Source organism: Dryobates pubescens, chromosome 21 (assembly GCF_014839835.1).
Source record: "Dryobates pubescens isolate bDryPub1 chromosome 21, bDryPub1.pri, whole genome shotgun sequence".
Lineage (NCBI taxonomy): Eukaryota > Metazoa > Chordata > Aves > Piciformes > Picidae > Dryobates > Dryobates pubescens.
The window spans coordinates 3846292-3861861 of NC_071632.1; the positions used below are offsets into that span (position 1 = coordinate 3846292).

Below are 15570 nucleotides of genomic sequence, written 5' to 3' on the forward strand. Positions count from 1 at the left end.
GGACAATGCAGGAGAAGGATGGCAGCTCACCCGGAATCCTCCCCTTTCTGACGCAATCTTTTTGTCCACCATAAAATCACAGCTGCACAGAAGGGCTTGGGCTGGAAAGGACCTCAAAAATCACCATTTCCAATCCCCTGCCATGGGCAGGGACGCCTCCTTCTAGACCAGGTTGCTCAAGCCACCATTCAGCCTGGCTTTCAAAACTTGCAGGGATAGGGCAATGGATTGGATAATGCTCATCGACAATTCACCTTGGTCACACAGGAAATCATTTCGGTTACCACTGAGCTCATCTGCAATGTGGATGGGTCAGGAGGATGGAGCCAGGCTCTGCTCAGTGATGCCCAGTGACAGGACAAGGGGCAGTGGGGGCAAGCTGGAGCAGAGGAGGTTCCACATGGACATAAGAAACTTTTTCACTGTGAGGGTGACTAAACACCGGAGCAGGCTACCCAGTGCTGTTGTGGAGTCTCCTTCTCTGGAGCAGGCTACCCAGTGCTGTTGTGGAGTCTCCTTCTCTGGAGCAGGCTACCCAGTGCTGTTGTGGAGTCTCCTTCTCTGGAGCAGGCTACCCAGTGCTGTTGTAGAGTCCCCTTCTCTGGAGCAGGCTACCCAGTGCTGTTGTAGAGTCTCCTTCTCTGGAGCAGGCTACCCAGTGCTGTTGTGGAGTCTCCTTCTCTGGAGCAGGCTACCCAGTGCTGTTGTAGAGTCTCCTTCTCTGGAGCAGGCTACCCAGTGCTGTTGTAGAGTCTCCTTCTCTGGAGCAGGCTACCCAGTGCTGTTGTGGAGTCTCCTTCTCTGGAGACATTCAAAACCCACCTGGATACTTTCCTGTGTGACCTGCTTTAGGTGCCCCTTCTCTGGCAGGGGAATTGGACTGGATGAACTTTCAAGGTCCTTCTAAACCCTAACATTCTGTGATCTTGTGAAGCAATCTACATCTCATTACTGAATCATATTGCCTGCCTCTGTGGATTACAGCCTCAATCAATTGGTGAACAAGGGGTGTAAAATTACTGTGTCACCATTTTACTCAAGGACCCTCAAATCCAGTGGTTAGTGTAACCTCTGTGTGACCCCTTACTTATTCCAAGGTAATCACCAAGCCAAACACACCCAGCAGTTTTCTGATAACCATGAGCAGGCACTTACTGTCCAGCTGCACACATTGCTCTGTGTACCTGCATGTATATGCACAGGAACAGCCTGGGGGAAAAGGCTGTGAAGAATTCTGTCCATTCACAGTGATATGGCTAAGAATCACTGGATCACAGAATGTTTGGGGCTAGAAGGGACCTCAAAAGCTCATCAAGGGACCTCAAAAGCTCATCCAGTCCAACCCCCCTGCCAGTGCTCTGTCATCCTCACAGGGAAAAAATTATTCCTCATGTTGTCATGGAACTTCCTAAGCCTCAGCTTCCACTATTGTGCTTCTCTTGTGCTGGCATTGGGCATCACCTAGCAGAGCCTGGCTCCAGGCTCTGGGCACTCACCCTGCACATCTTTATCAACAGCAATGAGGTCACCCTCAGGCTCCTCCTCTCCAAGCTACAGAGCCCTCAGCTCCCTCAGGCTCTCCTCATAAGGAGGATGTTCCACTCCTTTAATCATTTTTGTGGCTCTGTTCTGGACTCTCTCTCTAGTAGCTCCCTGTCCCTCTTGACCTGAGGGGCCCAGAACTGGACACAATATTCCAGATGAGGCCTCACCAGGGAGATGGAAAATCTAGAAAGCTGACTGTCTGCTCCTTAGGTGTGATGGCATCCCCAGCAGAAACTCCTGGAAAGCTGAGACTCTGGAAGATGAGATGGAGAGCCTTGCTGCTCACAGCTTGGATAAATCACCCACAGATATCTGAGAGCTGACTGTAATTATATCCATTTTCATTACAGAGCAATAACTGCATTCAGAAATCAAACAAATCTTCCTAAGGTATCTCATAACTGGGGAGGGGGGTGACATGATAAGCACCAGAAGAAACAATCAATCAAAGCTATTCTGCTGTAAAAGTCATGCTTACATGATAACCAAAAGCAGTAAAGGACTAATGCCACCTCCCTATTCCTTTATTATTCACATTGATTATGGCAACCCCCAGAGGCCCCAAAATGCTCACAGGCTGACGTGAGCAGTTTAGAGAGGACAGAGAACATTGCTTGGAATCAGAAGGATGAAGGATGAAATGGGACCAGTGTAATGAAGTCTGCACTTACAAAGCATAGTTACTGTAAATGACACAAGCAAGTGGCCAAAGAGCCTGGCTATGAGTGAACATAACCAATGGCTGGAAGCAACAGGCAGAAAAATCACAGAATAGAATCATAGAATCAATGAGGTTGGAAAAGACCTCAGAGATCATTAAGTGCAATCTGTCACCCAACGCCTCATGACTACTAAACCATGGCACCAAGTGCCACATCCAATCCCCTCTTGAACGCCTCCAGGGATGGTGACTCCACCACCTCCCTGGGCAGCACATTCCAATGGCTAACAACTCTCTCTGGGAAGAACTTTCTCCTCACCACCAGCCTAAATTTCCCCTAGAATACATAGAATACATAGAATAAACCAGGTTGGAAGAGACCTTCAAGATCATCGCGTCCAACCCATCAACCAATCCAACACCGCCCAAGCAACTAACCCACAGCACCAAGTACCCCGTCAAGTCTTCTCCTAAAAACCTCCAGTGATGGTGACTCCACCACCTCCCCAGGCAGCCCATTCCAATGGGCAATCACTCTTTCTGTATAGAACTTTTTTCTAACATCCAGCCTGAATCTCCCCTGGTACAGCTTGAGTCTGTGTCCTCTTGTTCTGGTGCTGGTTGCCTGGGAGAAGAGACCAACCCCCACCTGGCTACAACCTCCCTTCAGGGAGTTGGAGAGAGCAATGAGGTCACCCTTGAGCCTCCTCTTCTCCAGGCTAAGCAACCCCAGCTCCCTCAGCCTCTCCTCACAGGGCTGTGCTCCAGACCCCTCCCCAGCCTCGTTGCCCTTCTCTGGACACCTTCCAGCATCTCAACATCTTTCCTAAACTGAGGAGCCCAGAACTGGACACAGGACTCAAGGTGTGGCCTAACCAGTGCAGAGTACAGGGGTACAATGACTCCACTGCTCCTGCTGGCCACACTATTCCTGATGCAAGCCAGGATGCCATTGGCCTTCTTGGCCACCTGGGCACACTGCTGGCTCATGTTCAGCTGCTGTCAACCAGCACCCCCAGGTCCCTTTCTGTTTGGCAGCTCTCCAGCCACTCTGACCCCAGCCTGTAGCTCTGCATGGGGTTGTGTCCAAAGCGCAGCACCTGGCACTTGGACTTGTTGAATGCCATCCTGTTGGACTCTGCCCATCAAAAACTAACATTCCTCTTTAAAGTTTGGGGTCACAAATTCAAATATCTAAAATACTGAATAGGAAATCATGTTTGGGAGTGACCTGCCCTTCACCACAGAATATGCAGGGGAAAAACATGACAAATGATGGCCTGGAGCCACCACTGCTCTTTTGATAGGCTCAGTTTTTAACATCACTCTGTTGGATCCCTTTCTTCTTTCCTGACTCATCACAAAACTGCTCTGATCATCACCACAGCTATTCAGTAAAAGTGGATTAAAATTCCTAGACAGCCACCAAAACAGCAGGCTTCAAACTGCATTTTTTTTCCCTCACTGGGATGATCAACTTCATGAAACAAGGGCATCCAACCTGTAGGCTGAAGAAAATTCATCTTGCCCATGGCCAGTTCTAGCAGCCTTTTTCACAGGGGAAACACAGCAGGAGGCTGTGGGCTGAAGGAAAGGCTCCAATGGTAACAGCCTGATCCACTCAGCTCCCTTTCCTTGGTATTTCAACCCCCTATGAATCTAACTTGAATGTGAGCATATTCAAAAAACTCTCTTTAATATCTTAACATCAATGGCATCACCATCTTGACAGTCATCATGCCAGGAACTGACACCTCTCTAAGACCCACTACAGCTTAGAAAAGCCACAAAAAGGTCTAAACCTTCTTAGCCATGTCCCTAAGTGCCAGGTCCACACAGTGCTAGACTCCACCACTGCCCTGAGCAGCCCAGTTCCAATTGTTGAGAACCCTTTCACTGAAGAAATATTTCCTGACATCCAGCCTGAACCTGCCCTGGTGAAGCTTGCATACATTTCCTCTGGTCCTGTTGTTTGCCATCAAGAAGGTGCTGGCCCACTCCTTTCTCCAACCTCCTTTCAGGGAGCTGTAGAGAGCAATGAGGTCTCCCCTCAGCCTCCTTTTCTCCAGACTGAACACCCTCAGCTCCTTCAGATGCTCCTCACAGGCCATGTGCTCCAGGCCCTTCACAAGCCTCCTTGTTCTTCTCTGGACATGCTCCAGCACATGACAGTTTTGAAGCCATTTATGGACTAAAATTGCATAATGGCAGGAGATGAGATGAAATGGCTTTGGGGAGAAACAACCAGGGGGTATCACAGCCACAGAACACACAGCTCCCAACCTCAAATGGAAAGGGGCATTTCCTCAAGAACCTGGACACATCAGCACTTCCCTGAACACTACTGAAGGCTGACAGTGACACTCAGGGCTGCCATCCTAACACTTTCTTAAAACCACATGGCCAAATAAAGTCAGCCTGCAAAGAATGCAGGGCACGTGGAACACAACCCCAGTATCTCAGTCACGAGCTCTCCTGGCACTGTGCTGTGCTGGAGGAGCTGTGCTGACAGCTAGACCACCAGAAAAGGACAAGCACCCAGTCTGGTGGTCACAAGGGCACAAGCTGCTCTCCCAAGGTCATCTTAGACCCAGACTGCAGCCCCATAAAACCACTGTGCACATAACCTGTGCAGATGTACACCAACAATCCACCCTCACAAAGAGCAGTTCATGCAAAGGTTCTGAATTCAAGACAGGGAGGTGATTCCCCCCCCTTTGCTCCTCTCTGGTGAGAGCCTGCCTGGAGCACTGTGCCCAGTTCTGCAGCCTCCATTACAGGAAGGATCTGGAGGAGCTGGAAGGTGTCCAGAGAAGGGCCATGAAGATGAGCAGAGGGCTGGAGCTGCTCTGCTATGGAGACAGACTGAGAGAGTTGGGGTTGTGCAGTCTGGAGAGGAGAAGGCTCTGAGGAGACCTTCTTGTGGTCTGAAGGGGGCTACAAGAAAGCTGGGGAGGGACTTTTGAGGGTGTCAGGGAGTGATAGGACTGGGGGGAATGGAGCAAAACTAGAAGTGGGGAGATTCAGATTGGATGTTAGGAAGAAGTTGTTCCCCAGGAGGGTGGTGAGAGACTGGCACAGGTTGCCCAGGGAGGTGGTGGAAGCCTCATGCCTGGAGGTGTTTGCAGCCAGGCTGGAGGTGGCTGTGAGCAACCTGCTGTAGTGTGAAGTGTCCCTGGCCATGGCAGAGGGGTTGGGACTGGCTGATCCTTGAGGTCCCTTCCAGCCCTGACAATTCTGTGATTCTACTTTCCCCAAAGAAAGCACATAGATAATCATCCATAAAGCCAGTGATAAACTCTACCACTACTTAAAGTAGCTTGAGATTATAAGGGAGCTTTCTTGGTGGCTCCTCTTAAGGATCCAGCACTCTTCCTGTGAAAATTAAAGTGTCACCAGGCAGCGTATGGATACAGAAGAAAGTCTGGCTTTGTCAAGTCGAACTTTTCAAGCCAACACTGGGATAGAATAGAGTAGAGTAGAGTAGAGTAGAGTAGAGTAGAGTAGAGTAGAGTAGAGTAGAGTAGAATAGAATAAAATAGAATAGAATAGAATAGAATAGACCGGACCAGACCAGACCAGGTTGGAAGAGATGTTTTTGATCATCATGTCCAACCCATCATCCAACACCATCTAATCAACTAAACCATGGCACCAAGCACCCCATGCAGTCTCTTCCTAAACATCTCCTGGGATGGGGACTCCACCACCTCCCTGGGCAGCACATTCCAATGGCCAGTAACTCCTTCTATGAAGAATTTCTTCCTAACATCCAGCCTAAGCCTCCTCTGGTGCAGCTTGAGACTGTGTCCTCTTGTTCTGTCACTGGTTGCCTGGGAGAAGAGACCAACCCCCATCTGGCTACAACCTCTCTTCAGGTAGTTGTAGGCAGCAAGGTGGTCACCCCTGAGCCTCCTCTTCTCCAGGCTAAGCAATCCCAGCTCCCTCAGCCTCTCCCCATAGAGCTTGTGCTCCAAACCCCTCCCCAGCTTTGTTGCCCAATACACCTATGCATCCCAGATACTGCTTTTCTGGTCACCTACTCTTTTCAGATACATAGCCCCCAATAACCTTAAGTATAGATTTGGCATGTTTGGTTCCCTCATTCAACCCCAAATCTAAACAGCAGATTACAACATGAGCCAGACATCACTTTTCAGCTTCCCCAGAACACTTGCTAAAGAAGTCACCCTCCCCTCAGTAATGTCTCCTCTGCTGCCATCCTCACAGGAGAAATACCACTCAATCTCCTTTCATGTGAAGGGGCAAAGTCACTTTTCAGATACTGTCTCAGAGGGACACAGAAATCAACTTCCACCAAGGTAAATCTGATGCTGTCACACTGAAGCAACTTAAAGCATCATGGATCTAATTTGTGATGTTTATGTAACAGCTGTATCTGATCAACAGATTAAAAATCCCTAGTAATTCAGCCAAGAATTTGCTGGTTTCATGAGTTTTAAAGATATTGTAGCATTTCAGTGGATTCTTCCTACAAGTGTAAATAATAACAATGTGCTAAGCAGTCTTGAGCATCTATCAATGCCTGGAGATATTCAATATCTTCATCCCTGGAAACATTCAAGGTGAGGCTGGACAGGGCTCTGGGCAACCTGATCTAGTGGAGGATGTCCCTGCTGACTGCAGAGGGGTTTAGACTGGATGACCTTCATAGGTCCCTTCCAACCCAAACCATTCTGTGACTCTATCACCACATACCAATAGATAACACTCAAAATTCCTGTTCTATTCTTATCCTCCCTCCTTACAGCTCTGTACAGTGAACCCAGCAAACTTCACAGGGTAAGGCTACAACTAGAACCAACACTGCATTTTCCTGATGAAATCACCAAAGGTATTGCCATAGAATCATAGAATCAGTAAGGCTGGAAAAGACCTCAAAGATCATCAAGTCCAACCTATCACCCAACACCTCCTGACTAACTAAACCATGGCTTCAAGTGCCACATCCAATCCCAACAGGAGACACCCTCCACGTCAAACCCACTTTTTGAAACACTTTTTTCCTAGGCCCTAACACAGAGAAGAGAAGAATTTGTTACCACAGCATAGCTTGGGTTGGCAGGGACCGTAAAGGTCATCTAGTTCCAACCCCCCTGCCATGGGCAGAGACACCTTTCACCAGCCCATGCTGCTCGAGGCCACATCCAACCCGGCCTTGAACACCTCCAGGGACGGGGCATCCACAGCCTCCCCAGACAACCTGTTCAAGTGTCCCACCATCCTCACTCTAAAGAATTGCTTCTTCCTCTCCTGTCTAAATCTCCCCTTTTCCAGCTTAAAGCCATTTCCTCTGGTCCTGTCACTACAAGCCCTTGTAAAATGTCCCTCCCCAGCTTTCTTGTAGCCTCTTTCAGGTACCGGGAGGCTGCTCTATGACCACCCTGGAGCTTTCTCTTCTCTATGCTTCACACTGCCCAGGTGCTGTGAGAATCTCATTCTTCTGCAGCTGCTCATTTAAGGCATCACAGTAAGAACTGCACTTTTCTTTGTGTGTTTTTGTGGTGTGCTTTTTCTATTTGAGCCTGGGGTGGGCTCATGCTCAACCTACCTGAAAATAAAGAACTAAATACCCAACCCATAACTACAAAGCCACTTGAAAAGAGCAACACCAATCTAAGGATGCAAACAGTCACCACCACTTACATCACTGATTATTTCACTGCATTTTCGAGCCAACTCCATATTCCTGTCCTCAATAACAGGCTTGAGGAAGACCTGTAAGAGAAAGATAATCATTGCAGGTTTGTTGTCCTAAAACCATAGAAAGAAACAGGTACAATAGAAAGGGAGGGCGGGAGGGAGAGTACTTTTCAAAGCTATTTCACTCACCTCTTCTTCTTCCCCATCCTCATTTTCAGCTTCCCTGAGATCCTGAGCAGACACTCGCATTTTAGTCCTTTGCAGAAAACAATGACTGGGGGAAAAAAAAAAGGTTCGGTTGTGCAGGAAACAGCTCAGACCCTACAGCACGGCAGGAATCAATGCTTCGTTTGTGTCCTCCCCTGCACTTAACTCGACCAAGGCTCCTTCCTTATTTAGGCAGCACTTGACAAGTCTTTATCTGAACAATTGGATGTGAGTGAAGGGAAAGGCACTGCAGATGGCCTTGCTAGCTCTCCGTGGCAGCAGAGCTAATGCTTTCTTACAGATTACATATAATTAAATGACCTCTCCCAGCCAGCTATTTTTAAAACGACTGTGAACAGCCTTAATTAAACGACTGGGCTGCAGTTAATTCATAACATAAGTAATTCAGTAAAATTAACAGACTTAAAGGGGGAACGCTGGCTCTAGGGTTATGGGAAAGCTGCCCAGTTCCAAGATTCAAGGCACTGCTGACTCCAAAACCGCTTATCACAAAGCTTTATTTTGTTGGTCCAGGAACTGAGCGTTTTGATTGAAGACAGAATGAAAGCAAGCAAAACCCAACCCAACCCAACCCTCGTTTTCCCAGTAGCTGTGAAGTGTTAGCATATTATTGTGGAAATATTCCTTTTCCCACAAAGCATATAAAATTCCTGAGCTGCTTGGCATATTTTGCCAGCTGAAGGTTAACTCTGTGCATACAGAGGCACGAACACATCGGTAGCCTCACAAGCATGCATGGCTCTGTACTTACACAACCAGGAATGTGCCTTCACTGTTAAAAACTGTCACAGTCTGGAGCCCCTCAAACCAGCCTTTTTCTGCAGGAACTCCTTGACTCCAGCTGCAATGAAAGACATTTTCCTGTTTGTTTCTTTGTGGGGTTTTTTCCTTGCCTTTTTGTTTTATTCTCTCTGTTTTAACAGAGACTAAGCATGGAGGAAGCAAGAATGGAAAGAAAGATAGGTTCTCTGGAAGCCCATTTTTCACCTGCTTCATGGTAATTGCTTTGCTGGGAGTTTGGACATCAGCAGCAGTTGTCTGGTCTGAAGTGGTAGATTACAGAATCATAGAATTGCTAGGGTTGGAAGGGACCTCAAGGATCAGCCAGTTTCAACCCCCCTGCCATGGCCAGGGACACCTCACACTGCAGCAGGTTGCTCACAGCCACATCCAGCCTGGCTGCAAACACCTCCAGGCATGAGGCTGAAGAAGTTCTAGGTAAGAAATGTAAACCTTAAGATGCTTCTAAGAATCATTATCTGTAATAAATGGAGACCATGTTGCATTTCTAGACAGCCCACTTGACTACAGCAGTGTTTGCAAATGACCTACATGCTAAGAACAAGCAATGCAGTTCACTAAGTGTGTTCTAATGCTGAACTCGATCAAAATATCAGATATTAGAGGGTGGTGAGACACTGGAACAGGTTGCCCAGGGAAGTTGTGGATGTCCCCTCCCTGGAGGTGTTCAAAGCCAGGCTGGATGAGGCCTTGAACAACCTGGTCCAGTAGAAGGTGTCCCTTCCCATGGCAGGGGGTTTGGACCTGGATGATCTTTAAGGTCCCTTCCAAACCACTCTACAAACCTATGGCTCTTATGCCAGTGGATTGAGCATCACTGTGTTTGCTTCTGTAAAACAAGGAGGTGTTGCAGCAGCAGTTGGAGTAACCAGCATTTGAACACCATTCATTGTTCCAAAGCCTAGCTTGGGTATTTCTCATTTTACAGAGGTCAGGACTTTGAACTTCATCTAGCAAAGCAATTCTCCATTGCACAGCTTTGCAATCAGACAAAGATACCAGGATTGTGTCCTCTTCCAAATGCTCTTCAAAGAACCTTGACTGCTTGTGCCCAACATCCAGGTGGATCCAACCTCCTTTCAGGTAGTTGTAGAGAGCCAGAACATCTCCCACTTAGCCTCCTTTTCTCCACACTAAACAGCCCCAGGTCCTTCAGCTGCTAATCACCAGCCCTGTTCTCCAGACCCTTCACCAGCTCTGTTGCCCTTCTCTGGACACATTCCAGCCCCTCAATGTCTTTCTTGGAGTGAGGGCCCCAAACCTGAACCCAGGACTCAAAGTGTGGCCTCATCAGTTCCGAGTACAGGGAGACAATCACTTCCCTGCTCCTGCATATACTCCTGTCAATTCTGGACTTAAAACGTAGTAAAAAGAGAGGCAGAACTTTAGTGCTTTAAGTATCCTGCTTCCAATGAGTTAAAAACCAACCCCCAGCCATCCTTGAAATGAAAATGTCATTTTCTGTTCTCACTGGACAGACAACAGATCACTGAAGTACAACTAATCCAACACCACACAGCTGGTGGTCTCTATTCAGAGGCACACCAAGGCACTTGTAAGTGCCCAGATTCAATTACTTCTCATTCCCAGAAATACTCCTCTGCCAGACTGGAAGCTGCTAGCAGCTCTGCATAAGGAAGTTCATAGCCAGGCTATCAGCACCACCATCACAAAGACAAAGCAAGCATGGGATTTCAATCCTGCCAATTTGAACCTCCTCTGAACATGGCATAGCAATTAACATGAACAGAGATGGATCCATTTAATGATCTGTCAGATCATTAGCACTGCATTTGTCACCAACACTTCAGATCCTGAAAATACCTCATGGTACTAAGCTAAGATTTTTCACTCAATGGAATTCTCCTCCTCTGTTTAGATGGGTTCCTCTGCAACCAGCCCTGGGTGATCTTGCTTCAGCAGGGATTTGGACTTGATGATCTCTGGAGGTCCTTTCCAACCCCTAACATTCTGTGATGCTGTGAAACTGCTGCTCATGGCTACAGGGGATATAGAGCTCTGTAGGTATTTGAGGTTGGAGCTCTTCAGGCACTGAATAGCCTTTTAGGGTATTAAAATGTTGCCTTCACTGTGTCACATCTGTGATTCTATGAAAAATATTCTCTTTAAGGTTTTAGCAAAGCAGAGAGTGGCAACGACACTCTATTCAGGGCTTGTCAGACCACACCTGGAGCACTGCCTGCAGTTTTGGTCCCTGCTGTACAAAAAGATGAGAACAGGCTGGAAGGTGTCCAGAGAAGGGCCACCAAAATGATCAGAGGGATGGAAACTGCCATGTGAGGGAAGGTTGAGAGAGCTGGGGTTGTACAACCCTGAGAAGAGGAGGCTGAGGGCAAACCTAATCACCATGGACCGATATCTAAAGGGTGGCGGCCAGGAGGATGGAGATTCCTTTTTGATAAGGAGTCCCATGGGGAAGACAAGGGCTGATAGGGAAAAGTTACTGCTGGGGAGATTCCCACTGGACTCCAGAAGAAAATGTTTCCCCATGAGAACAGTGAGAAATTGGAATCATCTCCCAAGGGAAGCGGTGGATTCCTCTACACTGGATAGTTGTAAGACTCAGCTTGCCAGGCTGCTGGGCCAGCTCATTGCAACTCCATCGCCACCAAGAAAGGTTGGTGCAGATGATCCCTTCCAACCTGGCATTCTGTGATATGATGCCATGGTGTTTTTAAAGACCAGTTCAAATGAGATGTTAGAATACTTGTTCCTGGGGAGAAGACACAAACATCCAGCTGGCTCCCACCTGCTTTTAGGGAGCTGTAGAGAGCAACGAGGTCTCCCCTCAGCATCCTCCTCTTCTACGGACTAAACACCCCCAGCTCCCTCAGCTGCTCCTCACCAGCCCTCTTCTCCAGACCCATCACCAGCTTGGCTGCCCTTCTCTGGACACGTTCCAGCCCCTCAATGTCCTTCTTGGAGTGAAGGACCCGAAACAGAAGCCAGTACTCAAGGTGTGGCCTCACCGGGGCTGAGTACAGGGGACAGCCTGGTTCCCTGGGTCCTGCTGGTCACATTATCCCACATCCAGGCCAGGATGCTGATGGCCTCCTTGGTCACCTGGGCACGCTGCTGGCCTGTTTTGCCTCAATACACTCTAAAATGCTAGATACTCTCTTTCTCCCCTCAGTGACTGTATAGTCATATACAGCTTACTTTAATCTGAAATAAGAGCTATATTTGGCCTATATGCAGACTATTGCACACATTTTCTGAGCCACAGAGCCTGGGCACTTGCACTTCACCAGGAATTTTTCTTGTGGCATTACTTCAAATTGAGCTGCCTGATCTGACAGAATCTCCTGGAGCAGGAAGAGAAAATTGAACCTTTCCTACAAATCTACTTTCAGTTGCAATAACATCCACCAGCCTCCAACCCTGACTTCTTTAATGAAGGCATTTTTCTGGAAATGAAAACCACTGAGGTTTGTTTTCCTTGTATGTAATTAACCTTTTTTCTTCCCCATGTTTTTGCACTTCTTGTGTTTTGATAGGCCTAATAGTGTAAAACTTCAGTCATACTCTCTTTGGAGGGAGCAATACCCTAAGTAAAAGAGACTTCTAAAACAAACAAACCAAAACAAAATCTTTATAACTTTGCATTTCTGGAACTTTTCAGGTCACTACGATTGTCAAGTAAGTTAAAATTGCATCAAAGGTGCTACAGGCAGCTGAGGCTGAACCAAAAACTAAGCTCCTCGTTGACAGTTACTGAAAAGCAGAGCTCTTACATTTCACAGAATCACCAAGGTTGGAAGAGACCTCAAAGATCATCAAGTCCAACCTGTCTCCACAGACCTCATGACTAAACCATGGCACCAAGTGCCACATCCAATCCCCTCTTGAACACCTCCAGGGATGGGGACTCCATCACCTCCCTGGGCAGCACATTCCAATGGCCAACAGCTCTCTCAGTGAAGAGCTCTGCACTGGTTAGGCCACACCTTGAGTATTGTGTCCAGTTCTGGGCCTCTCAGAAGGACATTGAGACTCTTGAACATGTCCAGAGAAGGGCAATGAGGCTGGGGAGAGGCCTCAAGCACAAGCCCTACAAGGAGAGGCTGAGGGAGCTGGGATTGTTTAGCCTGGAGAAGAGGAGGCTCAGGGGAAACCTCATTGCTCTCTACAGCTATCTGAAGGGAGGTTGTAGCCAGGAGGGGGTTGGTCTCTTCTCCCAAGCAACCAGCACCAGAAGACACAGTCTCAAGATGCACCAAGGGAAGTTTAGGCTTGAGGTGAGGAGAAAGTTCTTCACTGAGAGAGTGGTTCAGAACAGTCTTCAGAAAGCTCCTCAAAGCAGAAAAAGATTAAACCAAATAGGCAAGGATTAAATAGATAAATAAATAAAAGGAATTTAATGAACACATCAGAAGTAACAAAAGTCACTTGATCAATGATGAAAATTTTCTTCAAGTAACTTTGATATTATTTTTTCTTTGGACCAAGATAAATAATTTCAAGGCATAAATAACTGATAGAGAAAGTATGTTTCAAAATACCATCTGATCCAAAAAGACCAAGACAAAGCTGTACTGATGTAAAAAGCACAACACCCTTATTGTGCCACAAGCAACTGAGTCTTAACTAGATTTCATTTGGAGAAAGTGGTTCAAGCTTTTTGTCTGCTTTGTGAATTGTGCCCATCGTGATTTAAACAACAAAACAGATCACATACACACTCTGTCTCCAGGAGGGTTTAAATCTGGGTTGTCACAATCAAGCTCCTGGTGAGGCCTCATCTGGAATGTTGTGTCCAGTTCTGGGTTCCTCAGTTCAAGAAGGACCTCAGGGAACTGCTTAAGAGAGTCCAGCACAGAGCCACAAAGCTGCTGCAGGCAGTGGAACATCTCCCTGATGAGGACAGGCTGAGGGAGCTGGGGCTTGGAGCATGGAGAGAGAGGAGCCTGAGGGCTGCCCTCATGACTTGCTGGAGCATGTCCAGAGAAGGGCACAAAGTTGGTGAGGGGCTTGGAACACAGCCCTGTGAGGAGAGACTGAGGGAGCTGGGGTTGCTTAGCCTGGAGAAGAGGAGACTCAGGGGTGACCTTATTGCTCTCTACAACTACCTGAAGGGAGGTTGCAGCCAGGTGGGGGTTGGTCTCTTCTCCCAGGCAGCCAGCACCAGATCAAGAGGACACAGTTTCAGGCTGCGCCAGGGAAGGTTTAGGCTGGAGGTTAGGAGGAAGTTTTACACAGAGAGAGTGATTGCCCATTGGAATGGGCTGCTCGAGGAGGTGGTGGAGTCACCATCACTGGAGGTGTTCAGGAGGAGACTTGACGGGGTGCTTGGTTGCCATGGGTTAGTTGGTTGGGTGGTGTTGGACGATAGGTTGGACACGATGATCTTGAAGGTCTCTTCCAACCTGGTCTGGTCTATTCTATTCTATTCTATAAAGATGTGCAGGGCAGTGTCAGGAGGATGGAGCTAGGATCTGCTCAGTGGTTCCAATGACAGGACAAGGGGCAATGGGTGCAAGCTGGAGCAGAGGAGGTGCCAGATGAACATAAGAAAAAGCTTTTTCACTGTGAGGGTGCTGGAGGCCTGGAGCAGGCTGCCCAGAGAGGTTGGGGAGTCTCCTTCTCTGGAGGCTTTCAAAACCTGCCTGGATGTTTTCCTGTGTGACCTGCCCTGAGTGATGCTGCTCTGGCAGTGGGGTTGCACTCAATGATCTTTCCAGGTCCCTTCCAACCCCTCACATTCTGCATGATTCTGTGTGTACGCTTGACAGCTACACAGAGGAGCTGGACTATGAACTCAGCAGTGCATTTAAAGACAAGACACTGAACCAGGCAACAGGCACATTCAGAAAACACCTACAAGTCTGAAGGTTATAATGACTGGTGGATAGCTTATTCTTTCCAAAATGCTGCTGGGGCCAAACACTCTGCTTGAGTAAATATCATTTTTGAAGTGCTTATAATAGTTCACAATAGATTCAGAAACACAACCCTTTATTGAAAAGAATCTGAGGGCAAAGAACCTTCCAGTAAGGGCTCTTTGGATAGCCTAATGCAGTAATTGAGTTCATGGTGGTAATTCAGAGCTCCAAGTTCTTAAGGACTGATGACAGGATGGATGAAAAACACACTGAAAATACAATAGGTAGCAATAACAAGTCCCAGGAATGTCAGATGCTTAGGTACACTCTGGTTAACAATGATACACATAAGTTTCCATGACAACAGTGACAAGATGATAAAAACATCTTCTTCCATCATCCCCTGAAAAATACTTTGCTGCTTGTATCACTGATGAGGTGGCAAGCACCTAATTTAGCAACACTGACTTGCACCTAATAATGTATTTTTATATTCAGAGGAGGGCACATCATATTTTTAGAGGATTTCATTGAACAGCTGAGGCAGATTTACATGATTCATGATGTGATTTATGTTTTTGGTGAGTCTTTTAAATCAAGTTACATAAAACTTTGCCTTTTACTTCAGTCATTGTCCCTAGGTTAGCTGCAAATTTCAGCTTATGAACAAAAAACACAACAGATTTTGCCTGGTGGGAATCACTACTGCATAGATCAGACAAAAACTGATCTAGCATAGAATCATAGAATAGACCACGTTGGAAAAGACCTCAGAGATCATCAAGTCCAAACTATCACCCAATACCTCATGCCTAACTAAACCACGGC

The 15570-nt window shown here is 47.3% G+C and overlaps 2 protein-coding genes across 3 annotated transcripts in view; both read right to left on the reverse strand.

The window, feature by feature from the left end:
* Positions 1-8926, reverse strand: part of LOC104307956 (nebulette) — a 94252-nt gene extending 85326 nt beyond the window's left edge. For both annotated transcript variants that reach the window (XR_008462793.1, XM_054171208.1), the window contains exons 1-3: positions 8850-8926; positions 8060-8144; positions 7874-7945 (exon numbers count right to left, since the gene is read on the reverse strand). Coding sequence is in view for 1 of the 2 variants with exons in the window: in XM_054171208.1 (XP_054027183.1) it covers positions 7874-7945; positions 8060-8119 (132 nt within the window). In the remaining variant the exon portion in view is untranslated. The remainder of the gene's footprint in view (positions 1-7873; positions 7946-8059; positions 8145-8849) is intronic.
* Positions 1-15570, reverse strand: part of LOC128898288 (LIM zinc-binding domain-containing Nebulette) — a 343259-nt gene that overhangs the window by 127959 nt on the left and 199730 nt on the right. The gene's annotated exons all lie outside the window — the stretch shown is intronic.